Genomic DNA, 21,000 nt, shown 5'->3' with positions numbered 1-21,000 from the left:
TCTCTTCCTGTGTGCAGATTTCATTTAAATTACAGTTAAGCAGGAGGAGAGCGTCTTCTTCCACTTTTTAGAAGAGAGGTCTGTTTGGAAGGCTTTTTAAATGGTGTCTGCCAATAGGCCAAAGCTTTGATTGAAAACTTTCTTCTTAGGTATATACCCACCAGACTTTTCTCTTTCAGAATTGGTAAGCTTAGGCAACCACAGAAAATAAAGATAAAATTAGATGAATAAATTAAGGCATGAGGTAGGGAAAATAAAGCAGAGTACATAAATGGAATATGTACATGTTAAACAAGACCCATTCCATTAAAAAATCTCCCATTGTCATGACTGTTAACTTAGTGAAATGCGCATGATGACAACAATTTTTAAAGCAGGATACTTCAAATTACCTACAGAATGTATCCAAACTAGAGAATCCATAAATCCCAACAGCACTGTGGGCTGTTGTTGTGCTGCTGGGTCATATAATGTATATCTGGCACAAGGAGGTGACCTGGATTCTGAAGAAGCAGCATTTTTCTATCTGTTGTCTTCGAGTTTTTTCAGAAGATTCAGGAGATAAATAAATGGGAATGAAGTCTGGAGCTGATAGATAAGGAATAGAACTGAATGTGACTCAGCACAAGTAGGAGCTCAGATTGAAGCCTATACTATGCTGTTGAAGGTGGCACTGCTATTACTTTTCTGGTACTGCATTGTTGAGTTGTTAGCCTGGTTTAGGGGGGACAAGAACAGAAAGATATGCTGTCCAGTTGCTAGCAGTTTGTTGATGAAGTCACTTAGATTTACTGAGATCTTGTTTCTTTGTAGTAAGAATCCATGAAGCTGACTAGGCAACATCTTATGTTAGTTAGATTTTTGTGAGGGGCTGCAAAGTTTGGTGGAATATTAGGATGTTTTTGAAAGCTTTGTCCTTTTGTTTCTTAGTTTTATTATTTTTTTAAAGTGTATTTTAAATAATATTTCTGTAGGATGGATTTGACTAGATTTATGCAGTGTCCAAGGTGAAATAAAAACTTGTGCTTTGAAGGATCTTATCCCCCAAAAGTATTTAAGCCATTTTATCTTGGTTTTAGGCCAAAAATAGTTAATTAAGAGACTTGTAAGGCCTTTCTCACTGAAGCTTACTGTTTAAAAGGCCTAAACAGAAGGATAGGCATTCAGTAGGGAGAGAGAAAAAAAAGGATGTTGCTGATCACATTTTCTAAGAGGATGGTAATATAACTGTTAAGTTTTCGTTATTCTTAAACTGAATTATGTATCCTCTCATCTGGCTCTTCTTCTTCTTCTTCTTCTTCTTCTTCTTCTTCTTCTTCTTCTTCTTCTTCTTCCTCTTCCTCTTCCTCTTCCTCTTCCTCCTCCTCCTCCTCCTCCTCCTCCTCCTCCTCCTCCTCCTCCTCCTCCTCCTCCTTTTCTTCTTTGTTTCTTCTTGCATTTCTGGTCTTGAGTTCTCCCTTTGTCTGTTCTTCTCTCTTATTAAGACAAGATGGTTCTTAGGAAGTCTTTCAGGAGTCAATTAGGAAAGGGAAAGGGAAAGGCAGGAAACTGGACAATGCCAATTCATCTGTTTTATGAAGTATACTGGAACAAATAAGGGGGAAATAATAACAGTAATTAACAAGAGCAACAAGATGATGTAGGGAGGCTAAGATTATAAACAGGTTCTTCCTAGCAGATGTTCATTCTCAACATATGAAAAAACAATATGTGGTATACTAGCATTTTCTAAGCTGGAGGCTGTATTTATATGTGAACCTCTGTTCCCAAAAATTTAAGCATGTTGGCTGCAAATATTGAGAGTTGAAGACCACACATCTGGCAGATGCCAAATTGAGGGATATGTAATTGACCTATATGTAATTGGTATTTCTTCAATCCTTTTATGTGTTTGCTTTTCTGTGAGGAAAGTATGAGGGAGACTTATTGAGAACACTTCCAGGATTAAGAATCTATGCACAATACCTTTTCTATAATCATTTCAATAAATATTTTAGGTAAGACCACCTCCTCCTATATTTATTAAATAGTTACAAGATTAAGCCATTAGAAAGAGAAAGAAAAATGAGAGAGATGACTGATGAGAACAGCATATTTTCATGAAGAACTCTTTGATAAAGTGAAAACGTGAATTTTTTAAAAAAATGTGAAAATGGACATACAGCAAAAACAAAATACCAGGAAATAGCCTGAATTTGTAAACATGGAGTCAGGAAGACAAAGGCTCAAAAGGTGCTGAGGCTTACAGGGTGAATGTCAAAAACAACAACAGTCATTTAAATATGTGCAAAATAAGAGAAAAGTTGAGCTATTTTTGGGAGAAGATGTTAAAGTGGTTAAAGAAATCAAGGAGAAAGCTGAACTGCTTAATTCCTATTTTGTCTCTCACGTTTTTTTTAGAAGATTAAAAAAAATGGTCCATCTTGTCAGCAGCTGCAGGAGAGGCTTGCAGGTCAAAATTGGCAAGAAAGGGGAGAGAGAACACTAGCTGCTTTGAATGAATTCAATTTGCTGGAGCCAGATGGATTACATTCCAGGGTGGTAAAGAAATTGGCAGATATGATCTCAGAACCACTAACTGTAATCTTAGAGAACTGCTGGAATATGGGGGATATGCTAGAAGATTGAAGAAGAGCTAACATTTTCCCAATCTTTAAAAAAAAGGAGAAAAAGTGCACTCAGGAAAATGTATACCATACATGGCTTAATTTTAATATCTGGTTACAGCCTAGAATAGATAACAAAATAGTGGGTTTTCAGGTATTTAGAAAGGGCCAAAGTAAATACTGAAAGCCAACGTGAGTTTCTTTAAAACAGTTTAATAATTTATCCTTTTTTTACAAACTGATTTGAGTAATAGATCAATGGTTGTAATATGCCTGATCTTCAGTAAGGTAATTGATAAAGTAGACCACAGTCTCTTTCTTGCTAAAGTGGGGCAATGTGGGATAGATGATTCCAGTACCAACCAGATCTGCAATTGGTTGAATAACCATCATGTGGTGCTTAATTGATTTATGTCTAAGTGGAGAGAGATATGCAGTTCTGTTCAACATTTTTATGAATCATTGAAATGGGTAGAAGGGATGCAGAGCACACATTTGTAAGTGGGGGGAGGGGCATAGTGCTGCTGCCTCATAAAACAGAATCAGGATTCAAAATATTATCTGTAGTTTTGAATATTGGGCCTTTTGCAACCAAGTGCATTTCAATGGTGAGAAATGTAGAATTCTGCACAGGTAGGAACAACCAGACATGACTTATAACATAAGTCTGGTTCAACAGAAGTGTTTGTGAGAAGGCTCTGAGTGTCTGATAGACCACACATTAAATACAACTAGCAATGCTCCCTTCAACTCTCAAAAGAACCAGTATAATGTTGCAATCTGCTGCACTGGTCAGATGTAGGGGAAGGAGTGGCAGAACCTGGCGGTGGAGTTAAGAGAGGGATCAACCTAGAATTTGTACAAAGCCACAAGTCTAAGTCCAACCCTTCTTGAATTCCATTGATCCTTATCTAACTCTAGTTGAGAAGATTACTAATTGCATAAGAATGATGTAATTATTATGCATAATTAGCAATACATCAAGTTGATGAGACCTTCACATGTGGACCTGATCTCTCACACCTGATATCAGGCCACACCTGGAATATTATATTCAGGTTTTTGGCACAATAAAAAGAATGCTGAGGAACTGGAGAAAGCAACAAAAATAGAGAGAACCTTTGATACTAAATCTTATGAAGAATGGTTAAAAGATCTGTTATGTTTAGCCTAAAGAAGAGACTATCAAATTTATATCACTCGCTATCATTCCATCTCATTAAAGGTGCCTCTGAGTGGTGCACGATAATTGATAAAACAGTCAATATAAAAACATTAGATACGGAACAATAAGCATGGGGCCCTCAGAGTTAGCCTCAATATTTGGAAGGGCTGTCCCAAGTATTCTTGTAATTATAAGTACATATAATAAGTGCAGAGATAATTGTCAGCTGTTGATTGATAATCCAATCCTAACCTATTTGGCAGGGAGGAAAAACACAAGCCAGCCAAAATAAGCTCATATAACCAATCCAAAACTCACTGGTGGGCAAAATAAGAAACATTGGATGACCTGACATCTCTGGATGGGAAATTGGACTTAAAAAGATCCTTATAATTGTAAAAGCTATAATACAGTGTTTAATTTAGACAATTTCTGGATGTGTGGATCTTAGTTTAAGCAATGGTCAGGCTGACAGGAAACTTGGAAGTTGAAGTCCACACATCTTAGAAGCTGCCAAGATTGGAAACATTTTCTGTGTGGACAAATTGAGACTGTAAAGGGCAGCTGGTGTTAACAAAATCTGAAATCATTTACTGGTGTTATTTAAAGCTTCAGGATAGATGTTAGATGAAAAAAAATTCTATGGGTGGGTCCATAGCTCTGGGCTTGGAGGGTTTCTTAGATGAGATTAGTAACAGCATAGCCTCCCTCCCAAAGTGTTTCCATATTGTAATTTAATGAAAAAGGTTGACTCCCATTAATTACTATTGTGGTATTAAAAGGTGTGCAAACATTTTGCTGGAATGAGTAATGCATATGTTAGATACCTCAAAGCTTTCAGGAGAGTTCAAAGCTAGCTCTATGTGTTCATTTTAACATACTGGCTAGACATGGATCAGGACTGAGAAAACAATCAGAATTGCAAAAGCTATTTCCATCCCTCTAGAGAGCTCTTGCCTTTTGCCCAACTGATCATCCATCACCTGGCCAGCTATCAGCAGTGCTGAGACAGCTGTCTTTTTTTTTTTTTTTTTTTTAAATATTTTATTCAATTTTCACATTCCATTTGCAATCATTTATATACAGGGTATTTACTATAAGAAAAGAAAAAAAAGAAAAAGGGAATAAAACGAACAAATAAAAAGGAAACACAACTCATCATTCACAACCCCACCTAACCCTTTCATCCTCCATACACCCCATCTACCCCCTCCAACTTTCCTTTCTCCCTCTAACACTCCCCTCCTACTTCCCTTTCCCCACAAACCTTTCTCCCCTTACTCCCCAGACACCCTCCTTACATTCCCCTTACTCCTTCCTTACTCCTCCCTCTTCTTTCCCTCTACCTCCCTCCTTGGTGTATGCCTTTATTCGAGTGTTGTTTGATCTGATAAAAGTAAAATGAACCAAGGGAAAAAAGAAATAAAAAAAAGGAAAAAAAAAAAGAACCACCGTATATAAATACATTCTTGTTATTAAGACTATGTTAACACCCCCCCACCCCACCCCCCACAATCCCCATCCCTAATCCTCCCGACTTCCCAGGGCCCACACCTGGCACTACCTTCTGTCTAAAATATCTTGTATACATATGGATTAAGAAATAAAAGTAATATATCAAAAGAAAAAAAAAACAGAGAAAAAAAAAAGAGAAAAGAAAAGAGAAAAGAGAAAAAAGAAAAAAAAGAAAAAAAAAGAAACCACTCTTTGTGTTGATCTCAGCCCCCCATCTTTATCTATGCTTAAATAGTATAAATCATTCTATCTATATTTTATTCTCGTCTCTTACTTCTTTGCTATTTACCCCAACCTTCTGTAGATTCTCCCGTTCCTCTTCCTAAACCTCATGATCCCTTCCGATAAAATTTAAGCAACGTGGTTCATGCCATATATTCAAATATAACTTTCCAGACAAGTAATCAAACTTTCCCTTCTAGTAAAATTTAAACAGCGTAAATGATCTTTCTTTACCCCCTTTTCAAACAGTAATTCAAAATCCCCTACTTAGTAAGATTAAACAGCGTAGATCAAATATTACTTTACACAGGAATCAATTTCTATCTTAAGATAATTCCAACCGACTTCCTCTTCTAATAGGATTTAAATAACGTAGTTCATTCCACATGCATTTTACCCTCATCCCTCACTTGTCTGATATTTACCACTATCAAATTTATACTAGCATTTGTTTAAAATATAACTCAGAGCTATTTCAACCAACTTTCCCTTCAAATAAAAGTTAAGTAGCATGGATCATTCCACATATTCAAATAATACTTTCAGCAAGAGTCAGTTAACCTTCTATTTTAAAGTAATCCCTTCTAACAAAGTTTAAACAACATAAATCATTCCGCATTCTTTTTACACTTATCTTAAGATAATCCCAACCGGCTTTCTGTTCTAATAAGCCTTAAACAACGTAAATCATTCCACATATATTTTACCCTCATCCCTTGCTTGTCTGATGTTTACCACTATCAAATTTATGCTAACGTTAATTTAAAATCTAGCTCAAAGTAGTTTCACCCAGCTTTCCCTTCTAATAAGAATTAGTCCGCTTTTTCTACCGGAGAGAGGTCTCAAACCCCCATTCAGTCCTCAACTTTGGCGAATATTTTGAAATGTCTAAATTCTCGATCTCCGTTTTTCTGCTTCTCCGAGGGAGGAAGGGCTACCCCCTCCATCTTGCAGCCACATGGCCTGCCGTTTGCCTTCTCCTTCCGCTTGTCTCTCCTCTCTTCCAAGCGCGTCAGGAAGTCCCGCCTTCAGAATCCTACAATAGAAATCTTGAGCCTCCGAAACAGAGTTAAGACGAAATCTTTGATTCTCAAATGTAACCGTGATACCGGCAGGGGCCTCCCATCTGTATCGAATCTGTTGACTCCTAAGCTCCTTAGTTAAAAAGGTGTAGTCCCTTCTTGCCTTCAACATCTGAAAAGGAATATCTTTGAAAACAATCAGGTCCTGGCCATCAACTCGGAAACTGTTATTATAAAGCTTTTGCACAATCGCATTTCTAGATTCTTTTGTAGAGAAATGTATAATTATATCCCTCGGGAGCTGTCGCTGTTCCGCTATCAATGAGTTCTGGCGATAGATTTTCCGAATCTGCCAATCAAAGTTAAGTCCCGGGCTTCCCAGTGCATGGCTGAAGGCTTCAGCAAAGGTCTGTTTCAAATTCTCTTGCTCCTTTTCACGGAATCCTCTGACTCTTATTGCAAATGCCTTCCTATTAAAATTTATCATCATAAGCTGTTTTTCGTTATCTCTAATTTTTTGTTGTAAAATTTGAATATTGGTAGCCAAATTAAAATTAGCCTTCTCCAGACTTTCCAATTTGTTCTCGATTTCAGCAGAGTAATCTGACAGGGCAGACACGGCTGCAAACGTATTCGCCTTCATTTGATTAACTTTAGATTTTAAATCATCATAAAGTTCCAATACAAATTCCTTAATTTCTTGCTTAAAGGCATTAAAGATTTTAAAGAGATATTCCTGTGTTAAAAATTCTCCAGTAGAGGGCGTAGGAGACAAAGGCTGTGTTTCCAGTAAAGATTCTTTAAATTCTTTAGACACATTTGTAGCAAGACGCTTCTTTGATCTGGGTGCCATAATAAATAAACAAGTAAGCCGCGCTTCGCTCCCCTCTATTTCCAAAGAAGAGTTTATTTTGTTAAGAAGCGGTCTGCAGGAAGATAACACCGGCTGAGTACATCCAGTATCAATCATCCACGGAGAGAAATCGCCATTTTGAGGTCTATTTAGACAAAGAAGTCTCTAAGATGAATGGTGCTGGTATTTAAGATAGTAATAAAAGCATAAATCTCACAGGGGTGGTACCCTCCCGTATCAATTCTAGCTTGAAAAAACTTTGTTTTGTCCTGGGGGGGGCTAGCCTGTCTGGGGCTGCCAAAAAAAAAAGGCAGCTAAGAAGAACTGGCTGGAGATAGAAGCTCCGCTCCGGTTGGATCTAATCTTTTTCCACAGCCAAAAAAAGAAAAAGGCTGTGGCTTACGAATAGACCCTAGCCTACGGAGCTATCCTCCCTGCCCCTTTCTTAGCCAAAAAGGGGTGCTATCTATGATCTTATTTAGATATACAGACCAGATCTCTGAGGAGCTCGGTGGAGCCCTCCTCGGCAACAGGCCACGCCCCCAGGAAGCCCTGAGACAGCTGTCTTGATTAGATTGCTGAGAGAGGACAAGCCTTCTTCCCATCAGTCTTAATAATGTAAGGATATCTATTCTGGTTGGTGTTTCGTGTATGATGTATACTTTAAGATTGTTGTCCCTGGTGAATGTAACATGTAGCATTCTTTTACGTACATATTTCTTAATGACCTCAGGTTAGGTCTTGAAAATTACATTAGGGTTTTAAAATCAACATTTTGTCTGAAACCTAAACTTTTCATGAGAGAAGAAAAACAGTACAACAAAACATAATCCTATCCCAGTGATGGCTAACCTTTTTGGTGCCGAGTATCGAAAGCGTGCATGCACGCACACCCATAATGCAATGAACCCATCCCCCCTGTGTGCCCCCCGTGCATGCACGCATGAATCCCCCATGCCACCCTGTGCATGCATGAGTGATGCTTGCGCATGCACCCTGCTTCCCCATGAATATGTGTGCATCTCCCACATGTGCCCCGCCCCATGCATGCACAGCAGAAACCCAAAAATCAGGTGGCCGGTGGGAGGGGTACACGCAGGCACGGCAAAAACGAGTTGGGGTGATGGCTCAGGTGTCTGCAGAGACGGCTATGGATGCCACCTGTGGCACGCGTGCCATAGTTCGCCATCATGGTCCTATCCTATCAATTCATAGGAATGCTTACGATATCTTAGTTTATCTTTTGGGCAAACTGGGCAAAAAGATAACTTGTGCTTATTGCATATTATTTTTGTTTTGGGATGAGAGGCTATGGGAGATAAATGACTGAATTAGTAGTAACCCAAACTGTTTGAAGCAATTTTGCCAGGGAAGAAAACTGTAATTCCTAATTTGCAATTCAGCTTCTGTATGGGAAGAGAAAATAGTTATGTAGGCCCTTACCTTAAAAGGTTTATGACACATAAACATAGAGATGCCAAATATTCCAAAAGACAAAAAAATATGGTGAGGCAACGTGGTTGAAGGAAACAAAACTTGCAATGAACAAGACACTATTCAGGAACTAGGACTCTGAAATCAGTAAAATCAGAAATGGCTAATATTCCATAACATGAAAGCTGTGAACCATACTTTACAGATTGATTTGAAAAGTGTTTTTCAACATGATGGGCCCATATGTGATTGGCTATGACTCCCATCTCACCTGTAGCCCACATGTTTATGGGGGTTGCAGTCCAGAATATCAAGTGGGCATTAATTTAGAGTAAATTGCATTAACAAGCCAACTTTTTGGCTTCAAAAAAGTATTGTGTGGTTTTCTTCTGATTCAAATACTTTATTTCATATCTTTTAAAGATGGAATTTATCAGCTGAAACTATTATCAAAAACCATGTTCCTAATTACACTGTGAAGCAATTGATTATTGAAGATGACTTTCTCCAGTCAATGGCTCTGGTAGGTGGCTGGCAATTCTGCAGTTTTAGTCCAGCAGAGTTGTAGTATGATACCAGATGTCTTAGCTACACTGCACTGACTTGATAGCAAATTCCTTAGTATATTGTGGGAGAATACAGCTTATAATGAAATCACTCATTACTACCCAGCAGCTAAATTCCATTTCAGGAAGGAGAACCAAGTTTTTGCAAGCAGATTTAAAAAAAAACAAAACAAAAACCCGTGGACCTATAGGTATTGTGCAATTAATCATCTAGCAGCCTTCTCCACTTCAAAATCATATAATTAAGAAACTGCAGCAGAAGCCCAAAAAGCACAATCTACTGTACTTACATTTTAAAAAAATCTCTCTATGCCCAGGTTTCCCTAGAATGGTCAGATCCAAAGTTTTTCAAGTCTGTTTTAGGAATAGTGACATTAGGAAATTGAATGCATTTCCTTAAAAATTACCCCCAAAATGAGACTCCCCCCCTTGGGGAGAAATTTTGAAGGGGAAAAAATTCTTCAAGGGACCTGTTTTATCAATTAACTCATGCAAATTCTGAAAAGTATAGTTCAAAATGTTAATCATGTTATTCTGGTGATTTCCTTTATTCATATGTTTTTTGGAGGATCTACTAAAAAATAAACATGGCGGTCTTATTTTTGAATAAAATAAACAGTGAAGGTTCTCTCTAGAAGTCAGATTGAATCCTGGTGACTACATAGTCATATTTTGGTGGTGAAGCAAAAGATTTGTCACAGCTTCCTTCTGAGATGATTCTTCAACTTCCATTCTGGCCCACTGCCTTGGGATTTTCTGGTTTCTCCTATCCAATATTAATTCTGTTGGATTTTGCTTAGCCTTTATGGGGTCAGTAGAATCTCAGTGCTAATACCAATAATAGCTAATACCAACCCCCTGCAAAATCATATGATTTAATAATAAACTAAATAATCAAAGTTGCTCCATCCACTTTCTGCCTGATGTCTCCCATTTTTGAAGCAGGGTTTTTGAATGCAAGACAGTCTCTTGAATTCATAGAACTTGTATGTGTGGAATGTGTGTGGAATAAGTAAAATTAATCCTGTTTGTTGTACTTTGTGTTAGCAACTAATGCCAGTCAGCAAGCAGACAGCCATATTGTATGGACATCAGCTCTCAAAAAACCCCAGGGAAGGAAGTGGATGCATCTCTTTCTGCTCATGATCTTGTGACATCACTTTCCTGAGCATCTGAATATTAAGTGAGAATTGGAAATATCACTGCTAAATGGTGGTTGTTTTAGGTAATTCATTAACTTATTGCTCATCATCACATAAAGTCCTTAGTGCTGTGATAGCAATAGCAGTTACCAATAGCAATAGCAGTTAGACTTATATACCGCTTCATAGAGCTTTCAGCCCTCTCTAAGCGGTTTACAGAGTCAGCATATTGCCCCCACAGTCTGGGTCCTCATTTCACCCACCTCGGAAGGATGGAAGGCTGAGTCAACCTTGAGCTGGTGAGATTTGAACCGCTGAACTTCAGCTAACAGTCAGCTGAAGTGGCTGCAGTACTGCACTCTAACCACTGCACCACCTCGGCTCTGATGACAGCACTAAGGCATGCAGAGCCATATTTGGTGGCAGGCCAGCCATCAGCTGATTTTTTGTTCTTCCGGTGGGCCAGCGGGGACCGTTTTCACCCACCCCAGGCTTCAGGAAAGCCTCCAGAGGCTGAGGAGGGCGAAAAACAGCTCCAACATTCCAACTGGAAGTTCGAGAATGATCCATTTTCGGTTTCCAGAGGGCATCTGGAGGCCCCAGGGAGGCTGTTTTCGCATTCCCCAGGCTTCAGGAAAGCATCCGGAACGTGGGGAGGGGTCACATGCACCTGCATGGGGGAGGCAGGTCATGCACACATGTGCAGGTGGTTTGGGAGATTGGGTGAGCACACACCCATGTGCACAATTTTGTATCTTCGTAGGAAAAAGGTTCACCATCACTGCTTAGTGCATAGAAAGCTGATTAGCATGCCATTATAAAAAAACATTGCTGCTCATTTCCCCATGTCCTGTTTGACATACAAACCTTAGGCAGACAGGTATAGGGTGCTGATATTGGAGGACAAGACTGCAATTCCATAAAAGAGAAACAACATAATTTCAAAATATTTCACTAGACCTTTGATAGGGTTGAAGTCTTTTGGATGTCAGGGTGATTGTGGTAGATAAAGAAGAAATGTTCCTTGCTGACCTCACAGTCTGAATATGGAAGGCTGATGTAGCTCACTTATTTTTCAGGTATAGATGTTGAAAGCAAAATTCATTAAGTTTAATTTTCAGGTTTGTGGTGGTTAACAGCATTTCCTTCAGCATCCGATTAACTTTTTTATAACTTTGACTAAGTATATAAAATAAACTAATGAAGTAGGACAGAACCATAACTCAGGAAACAGGATATGATTAGGATATCATATAATCATTTTACTCATGCTTAAAGGCATAAACAATATTTGTGCTAAAAGAAACTTCACTTAATATATTCTACCATCAAATATTGTTAATATGTTAATAAATTTGTGAATCGATCTTGGCCCAATTAAAATATTCTGTTATGTTGGAAGGGAAAAAAGTGGAGCTACTATTGTATAACAGAGTTTATATACTCAAAAACCTTACAGTATGGATCAGTCATTAGTCATTAGAATTAACTATTAGAATTTAATATGATAACTATAATGCACTCATATTTTTGTCCTAATTAAAGAAAACCCCAGAATGTGTTGCCATGTATCTCTCCAAAAGCAACATGCATTTTATATCTTAAAAGACTAATATTTTAATTATGGCTTCAATATTAATGCACTTCTTTAGATACACAAAAATGGGCTTTTTACATTTCATATTTTTGCATAATGCTCAGGCTTCAGCATTAAACAAATCAATTGATAAATAAATTAAATGTCAAGCTTACTAAATTAGGTTTTGATTTGTTGTATAAACTTGTAAGTGGCAAGTAAAGAAACTCTGTAATTTCCACAATATGATAATAACCATTTAGGTTTTGGTCTTAGGCTTTGGGCAAGCTATAATTTTAAAGAGCACAAAATTACATAACAATTTACCAACTGGGACATTAAATTAAAGAAACACAAAAAGCCATAATTCTTTACTGTGACTGAATTTGGAAACCTTCAGACCATGTTGAAAAAAAAAGATATTTTGTTTGGGGATTTCAGGAAGATTTTTTTATTATTCTTTTTTGAGTTTGCATAGATGGAATTGTTTGGTTAAGAAATCCTGATGTTGGAATTTTGTCCTGAGTGTAAGAATCGATTGTACTTTCTTATTTTATGGATGAACCATTTTTGCTTCTTCCTCAAGGGGAAAATAAAAGAGTCCAGTTGCCTTTTTGAAAAGGCACGGTTTTATTTATTTATTTTATTTATTTTGTCAAGCATGCATTAGATAACATATATAAGTATAAACATGATTTTGAATACACGAATTGGATATAAATAAAAAGGAACGTTAGGACAGGGATGGTAGGCATGTTGGTGCCCTTATGCACGCCCCTTACAGACCTCTTAGGAATGAGGTGAGGTCGACAGTAGACAGTCTAAACCTAAAGTTATGGGGGTTTGAGGATGTTACAACAGAGTCAGATAGTGCATTCCAGGCATTGACCACTCTGTTGCTGAAGTCGTATTTTCTGCAATCGAGTTTGGAGCGGTTTACTTTAAGTTTGTATCTATTGTGTGCTCATGTATTGAGATAACTATGACTGAAAATCTCCCTAGGCTTTTTTTAAAGACAGCTTGGATTAGGAGCTTTAAGTCTTTCCCCCTATTTTTTAGATTAAACACAGTTGGTGTTTAATCATCTTGATTTATTAAATCATCTTGATTTAATAAAGACTGGGTTGGCATAGTAAAACAATAATATACAACAAGCCATCATTTATAAACAAAAAAAACCCAAGCCCATATATCCATCATGAAAGCCAATCTGCCGTAGTGGTTAAGACACCAGGCTAAAAACTGGGTGTCTGTGAGTTCTAGATTCACCCTCGGCATGAAGGCAACTGCTGACTTTGGATTAATGATTCTTTTCTCATCTATAGAAAGGAAGCAATGCAAATCACTTCTGAAAACGGCAAGAACTAATCCATGCAATTGCCAGTAGTCAACAGTGACTGGAAGGAATATTATATACAATACATATTCTGTGAACAATACTCTATATACATACCAACATCTGCACTATACAACAATCTTAAGTGTGCACCAGATCAAATTGTAATTAATCATGTTTTCTGGAAACATACTTAGTTAAATTACAAGTTAAGAAACTGTCAAAGTCAGTATTAAGATTAGGCAGAGTTTTAGCCATTAAGTCATGGTTATCTTAAACTGGTAGTGGAAGTGTGCCGAAAGAAATTAATTGTGAAGACCTCTATTGCATGCTGGGGATTTCTGATTTGGGCTTTTTTAGGCAGTATCCCAAATTGTATTGAGAGTTTCAACTGTAGTTAAAGGAGAGTGGCGACACTTCATGCATTTTCTGCAGGCAAATGATGTTTAGGATTGTTATTTGGCTTGCAGGGTATAAGTGCATTTGTAGAAATCATAAAATGTCCTCATAATAATTCTACATCTTCTCCCCTGTCTGCACACAGAGGGCCATGAAAACAAACAAAATAACCATCTTCTAATTATTCCAGTCATTTTACAAAAGCATTTCTGGCAGTCTGATACAGAACAGATTCTGTAATACAATGAGCACTGCTTTTCTGCATCCCTATTTTGATGCAAGCTAGGTATTGGCAGGAAGATACTTAGAAAAGATTCTTGGAAGATCAAAAATGATCAAGATGCAACAAATAGATAAGGCAACAATTTGTTTTCATGTACTGTAGTCTGTCATTGGAAACAAGAATGAGGGATAGAAGCATGACATACCACTGACATTTGTCTGACATTATTTTTTACCATAAAAAGCTCAAGGGCAATGCCATTCATGGATACACATTACTCAGAACTTGTTCTCCAGGTCATTTTGTTGAGCTAATCTAAAGGCTTGGAGGTAGTACTAAGATCTGGATTTCTTTGTGCCAATTGTCCTCTTCCAGCTGGCTTGATGTTGTGTGTTTATTTATAAATGCTTATAAATGCATTATTATCCTTATTTATACTGGTCATGTATTCAGCTATTGCTTTTTGTAAAAAGTGAAATACATTTTTAAAAAAAAATGTCATATTTACTTTTCTGTACTTCTTCTATATGCATTCTTCCTACCTTTTGCAGTTACCGATTGTAACTTTATCAATGCCAAAGGTATTCAAGTGGTGTAATTAGCATTATTAGGTGGAGTTTACCAATGTAATAAATCAATCAATAAAAATTCAATTTGGTGGTAATTCCAAGATGTGTTCGGTTATCTCACAATATATACAAACAAATAAAAATAGAAGATAAATTAGAAAAGTAAAGGAAGATTAAAACTAAAGCAGAAAAAAGTGATCATTTCTGCTAGCAACACAAAGAACAGATATAACAAATATCCAGCAAGGGGCTTCGACTACCCATGCCCAGTTCTAGAAAAACAGCAGGTCCTTTCAAGGCCCTCTGAATGCTATCAGAATGGAAGCCAGCCAGATCTCCAGTGGGTAGGAAACCATAACTGTAAAGATTAAATAGAACTATAATATTTATTAAATCTGAATAAGCAAAGTATTCTTTTTCTGCTCCAAAAAATATCAAATACTACCACCATCCTCATTCCCCCCAGCTCATTAAGGTAAATGACATCCAATCCATTGGCTGTTGCTTCCAGCGCCTTCTCATCAAGTTAAATCATATGTCTTTTGACTGGTGCTCTAGTGTAATGTCATCCTCCCCAAATCCTAAAGGAAAACCCGCTAAATTTAGATTATGGAAACATATCTTTTCAGCCAATCTGGCATTGCAATCATCTGCATTTATAAAAAAAATGTCTCAGTATGTGAAGCTACTACATTGGCTACATGTGTTTTAAGCTTTAGAACAATGCTCTTCAGTGTTACCATTAACTGCTGCAGGGGAAAATACAGATTAGTAATCAAGAAATAAAATATGTTTTGACTTCATTGACTATAACTTTCCTTTAATAAAGGTTCTGCCATCTTTTTTTAAAAAGTACAAATGAGTATGTGATTTATAATGTGAGATATATTTCTTCAGCAGGGAGCAATCACAATTTGATGCAAACAAAATCCACAGTGCAATCATGTTTTTCCACACAATGAACAATCCACAAAACTGGTGCTGATTGGTATTCCTTTTGTATCTTTTTTCAGGAAAAGAAATAACAGCTGAAACCTTCATGGAGAAATTGGATAATGGTGCTTTGCTCTGTCAGCTAGCAGAGACTTTACAGGAGAAATTTAAAGAAAACTGCATTGAAATCAAGTTTGGGAAGGTAAACTTACCTTAATTTAGGAAAGTACATGTACGTAAGGTGTTTTATTTATTTTTATGATTTCAATCTTTCCAGTGACAATAACTAATGATTTATTTCAGCTGCCTTTCGTCTGCCATATGCAGATATCCTATTAGATATGCATATCTAATAGGAAATCATGACTCAGTGTTTAATCAATGGCTGTCTTCAATGTCATTTATTGGTGCAAAGTCAGGGTAAACATAAAATCAAATAAATGAGCATTTTAGAGATTATATGAGTACTTGTCTCGGTATTAATCTTCCCCTTGTGGAATTGCATACCAGAAGTAATAAGGCAGGGAAGCTGAAGCAATCTATACAATTTAATTACAATTTTGGGTGGGGTGTAGAAAAGATACAGTGATGTTTAGCTCTCTCTTTGAATATACTTTGACCTAGGATGGCCTGCTTTGAGAAACAGTAAGAGTATCTGGAGAAGTCTTTCCAGTTCTATGGCCTGAGGTCTTTTAAAAGTAGAAATAACAAACATCAAACATAGGATCATCCGCAGGCAAAGATGTATTTTGCTCCTAATCTGAGTTCCATCAGTATTTTTATGTTTGATGCCAAACAATAGTTGATGTTTTGATCTGTAAGAAGTACCAGTAGGGTGAAATGGGTACTGAGGGTGAAAGAGCAATGAACAATGAGCAATGAACCGGACGGAACTATGGTGGCTGTTAACAATTATCCACATTTGCTTTTCCCTGAAATGGTTAGCACTGCCTCATAAATTAAAATGGAAATGATTTGTTGCTGCTTTACTATTTATGTTAGCACTTATCTTTTTTTAAAAAAATGTTTTTTTTTATTTCCTGCCCTTATTACCTTTATAAATAACTCAAGGCCACAAGTGTACCTAATATTCATTCCCCTTCATATTTTCCTCACGACAACAACAACCCCATAAGGTGGGGGTTGGGCTGAAAGAAAGTGATTGACCCAAAATCACCCTGCTGGCTTTCATGCCTAAGATTGAAACTAGAACTCAGTTTCCTGGTTTCTAGGCTGGTGCATTAGCCATTAGATCAAATTGGCCTAGTGATTACGAGTTTTGGTGGTTGTTTTATGCCACAATAGGAAGATATAAAATAACTGTAGTTTTCTTCTTTCTTGAAGTTTTTTTTCCCCTTTCCAGAAGCTAGTTTCTTTTCTAAGCTATGTAGATGTCATGCAAATGAGCGCGGAAAACCTCGTGGCACGACAAAACCGTGCTCAACTAAGCCGCGCCCGATTAAACCGCGTCGCTGACATCATCAACAGGGCAACAACAGCGAGCGCGGAGAAAGAAGGGCGCTTTAAATAGCGCTTTGAAAGCAAGCCGATTCAACTTAAGGTAAGGGTTAGGTTTAGGGTTAGGTTTAGGATTAGGTTTAGGGGGGTTAGGTTTAGGTTTAGGGGTTAATTTTAGGTTTAGCATTTACAGCGTGTTTCTGTCTCCGCGCTGTTGTCGCGCTGTTGATGACATCAGCTATGCGGTTTCGTCGAGCGCGGTTTAGTCGAACACGGTTTTGTGGTGGAATCGGAAAACCTCACCCTAATGTTATGAGTGAGAGTATGAGTGCAAGCATATTATTTCACATTCCATAGCTTAAGAATGAAAAGAAGTGGCAGCATTAAAGCTTTTTACCATTGCCAACATTTCCCAAGGTATGTTTCCATTTTCATGGGTTTTTGGGTAGAAGCTTCAATCTATAAACTCCACAACTGGAAAATGCAAATCTTAGTACAAAAGAGCATATGCAATATATGAGAATGCTGCTACATGGAATTTAATATACTAAAGGACTCTGTAATGCTCTTCCAAAGCATGAGATTCACTGCACTCATAATATACTGTATGTGCTACTATTGAGTTATGCGGCTGCATATGGCTCATAATGGAGCTCATGTCCAGCTGCTTTCTTGAAGATGTGGTTGGCAGCTGGAAACTTTAAGACACTTCAGCTGCTATTAAAAGTGATAAAGCACTCTGGAGGTAGGTGCAGGGTGATTGTTTTTAAAAAGGAAACAGCTGCCAGAGGATCTGTGCAGAAGACAACAGCCAAACTGCAGCAGAGTGAGTGGGAGGCAGACAGCAGAGAAGAGGTTAGAATGAAGGAAAGAAAAGTGGGATGAAGAAGATTTTACCAATAAAGTAATTCCATGAACGGAAAGCTTATCAGTCACATTTTTATATCTCAACAGGGTGCATGTCTCCATCAGAATTCATTGACAGTTATTGTCTTTGTTTCATTTCCCCAAATAAATTAAAACATTGCTTTTATATCTTAATGCATTCTTTCATATAATGGGAGCTTTCTGGTGCCAAATCATGCCTCTCAAAGTAGAGCTTAAGAATTTATTGCACACTGAATCTCAAAGGGATTCCTTCTTTTTCAATAATACAGAGATTGAGCAAGTGACTCATTGAGACTTTGTTTAATTATATGGGAACAAGAAATAAATTTTTTTATATAAACCATCACACATTAACCAAGCATGTTTTTTGCTTAGCCTATTGTGTGGAATCCAAACCATAATAGTTTAGTGTGCTGTGTGAATGCAGAAAAATGAGTCAATTGAGTACACATTATCAAGTGAAGACTAGTAAAATGTGAAGAACAGAGTTCTACCTCGTTTTATGCAGTTATTCTTGATGCAACTTCTGTTACAAACCTACTCATTCTTCAGTTTATCTGCTAAGTGCAACTAATTTCAGTGTATTCATTTTGTACAATGACAGTAAAGACAAATCACATGTACCTGTGAATATCGGTAGGGATGGACTGAAATCATCCGCAATTTAAACACATTTTTAATCCAAGATTAATTCAAGTGCTACTTCAGTGGTGTAGTCACATAGCTTGGTAGTTAAGAATGATGGTGAATTAATATCCCTGAAATATTTTGAGGGCATTGAGTAGAGAAAATTGTTTTAGAATGTTGTTTGGATGGTTCATGTGCCATGACTTTATGCCTCAGCCACACATCTCCTTAGGTAGCATTATTAGCATGAGTATATTACTTCCGATAGGAACACAATGGTGAATAATCAATATACAAATGGTTTTCTTTTGGGGAGGCCATCTATGTGACTGAAGTGAGCTGTGGTGGCACAGTGGTTAGAATGCAGTATTGCAGGCTAACTCTGCATTCCACTGCCAGGAGTTTGATCCTGACCAGCTCAAGGTTGACTCAGTCTTCCATCCTTCCAATATCTGCAAAATGAGGACCCAGATTGTTAGGGGCAATATGTGACTCTGTAAACCGCTTAGAGAGGACTGTAAAGCATATGAACCAGTATATAAGTTTAAATGCTATTTCTGATGCTATTGCTAAATTGCTACTTGGCTCGGCTCATATTTTCTAAGAAGCCTGACAGAAAATGTTTGAGTTTCAGAGTTTGAGAGGTAGGTGTTTAGGGGGAAAATTTAAATAGCTATTATCCAAAAGGATGTTTATATAATGAAAGTAAGTTTCTCAACTCAACACAAATAAATATAAATTTGAGACAGTCTATGTTAATTATATTTCAGACTTAATACTGGTTACATTCCAACATTTCTTACAGCAACATAATGAAAAATGTCTGCTGTCTTATGTTCACCTAAAAATAAATAGTACCATATTCCAATAGAAAAATGTAGGTTTGATGCTTTTTCCCTTGTCAGTTTTCTAGGTCTTTTTTCAGAAGCAAGACAGGAAAAAATGTAACAGGTAGATGTTTCTTTTCTTATCTTTATGTAAGTTGATTTTCTGTGCAGTATCCTAAAAAAGTGTCAGCAAAGATTAGATTTGCAGGGATCAAAATCGTGAGGTAGATAGATCAGAGGTTGTGGCCATTTTCTCATTTAGAACAAAATATTATCTCTGAAAACTACAGTGGGCTTTGTTGACACTCATATTTCATCTTCACACAATGACTCATTTGGAGTGACTAATGCTATGAGGACTCTTCAGTGTCAGTAAGATGAGCTCCATCTGGCACTTTGTGTGGTCTTGATAGGTTCTATCTCTTCCTACAAAGAGGAGGAAAAATATAGACTTCCTTTGCAACTTTCCTCTGTTACTGACGAGCCTTCAAAGGCCACGAGGGCACATCATTATTTTCATCTCAAAGTAATGGAATGCAATAAACTATTTTGGTCTTGTCAGAATCAATTTGAGCATGGCTCTTTCCATGATGTAAACCCATGAGAATAGTTTCTAGAATGGCTGGATATGATAAACTCAAGACTATAAAGAATCCTATTGTGAAGAATCTGGGATAGCGCAGAGTTCACATTTGGTGCATGAAATTTGTGCAAGTCATGTTGTATATATGCATTTGTGCTGGGAAAACAGCCTGAATCCGTTTCTCTAGCTGGGCGTGATGAAATACTTTGCCAATAGAAAAGACACTGTATCTCTATTATATTCATGTTTTTTGTGTAAATTATTTCCAGATATTTTTTTTTTATTCCAAGCATTACATTGCCTTCCTCCACCCACTCCCATTTCAGCTCGTTTTTTGATCAGGAAACATATGTCCTCAATTTTTTATGACACACTCTTCACATATTGCTATATCTCACGCTGCTTGTTGAAATTCTGTGCTGTTCACATACTTAATTTGCACATTTGAGCTTCCATATAAAATTCTATATTTAATGTTTGTATGCTATTATAACAATCCTTATGATGTTAATTACAGGCAGTCCATGACTTACAACCATAACTGAGCTCAGAGTTATGGTCATAAGTTGTGCCAGTCATTAATTGAGTTATTGCCTAGTTCTACTTTTTTGAGAAAGTCATTAAGCAAATACTTGGGTTATTAACCAAATGCTACAATTGTTAAGCAAGCATCTAAAAATAAGGACCTGATATCTGCATAAAAATCATGGCGGGGACGAACGACCACTGGAACTTTAAAAATTGGTCACAAATAGGGACTCTAGGGTGGCCTTTTGTAACTTCAAATAGTTGCTTAGCAAGGATTACTTGAATTTACCAATTTGGGTATGTAATACAATTTCATGTAAGTTGGGAAGGAGGGTCTAGAGTTGGACTTCAATTGGCTTAATGGTTTCCAATTTTCAAAGTTCAAAATTGTGTTAATTATGCAATGTTGCTCCTGCCTTCTAAATTTACATTGTTTTCTTAGATATAATACAATCACATCAGTATCAAGGTGAAATTCTATCTTTTTTAAATTGAACATTGGGGAGAAAATCCAATTCTGGTAATGAT

The 21,000-nt window shown here is 37.2% G+C and overlaps 1 protein-coding gene across 1 annotated transcript in view; it reads left to right on the top strand.

Moving 5' to 3' along the window:
* The window catches only part of GAS2 (growth arrest specific 2), a 119,465-nt gene that overhangs the window by 1,381 nt on the left and 97,084 nt on the right, over window positions 1-21,000 (top strand). Inside the window, exon 2 of the mRNA XM_032228454.1 lies at window positions 15,642-15,763. Within this exon, the coding sequence (XP_032084345.1) occupies window positions 15,642-15,763 (122 nt within the window). The remainder of the gene's footprint in view (window positions 1-15,641; window positions 15,764-21,000) is intronic.

This window comes from Thamnophis elegans, chromosome 1, assembly GCF_009769535.1.
Source record: "Thamnophis elegans isolate rThaEle1 chromosome 1, rThaEle1.pri, whole genome shotgun sequence".
NCBI classification, from domain to species: Eukaryota; Metazoa; Chordata; class Lepidosauria; order Squamata; family Colubridae; genus Thamnophis; species Thamnophis elegans.
This window is presented reverse-complemented; position numbering and strand designations above follow the sequence as displayed.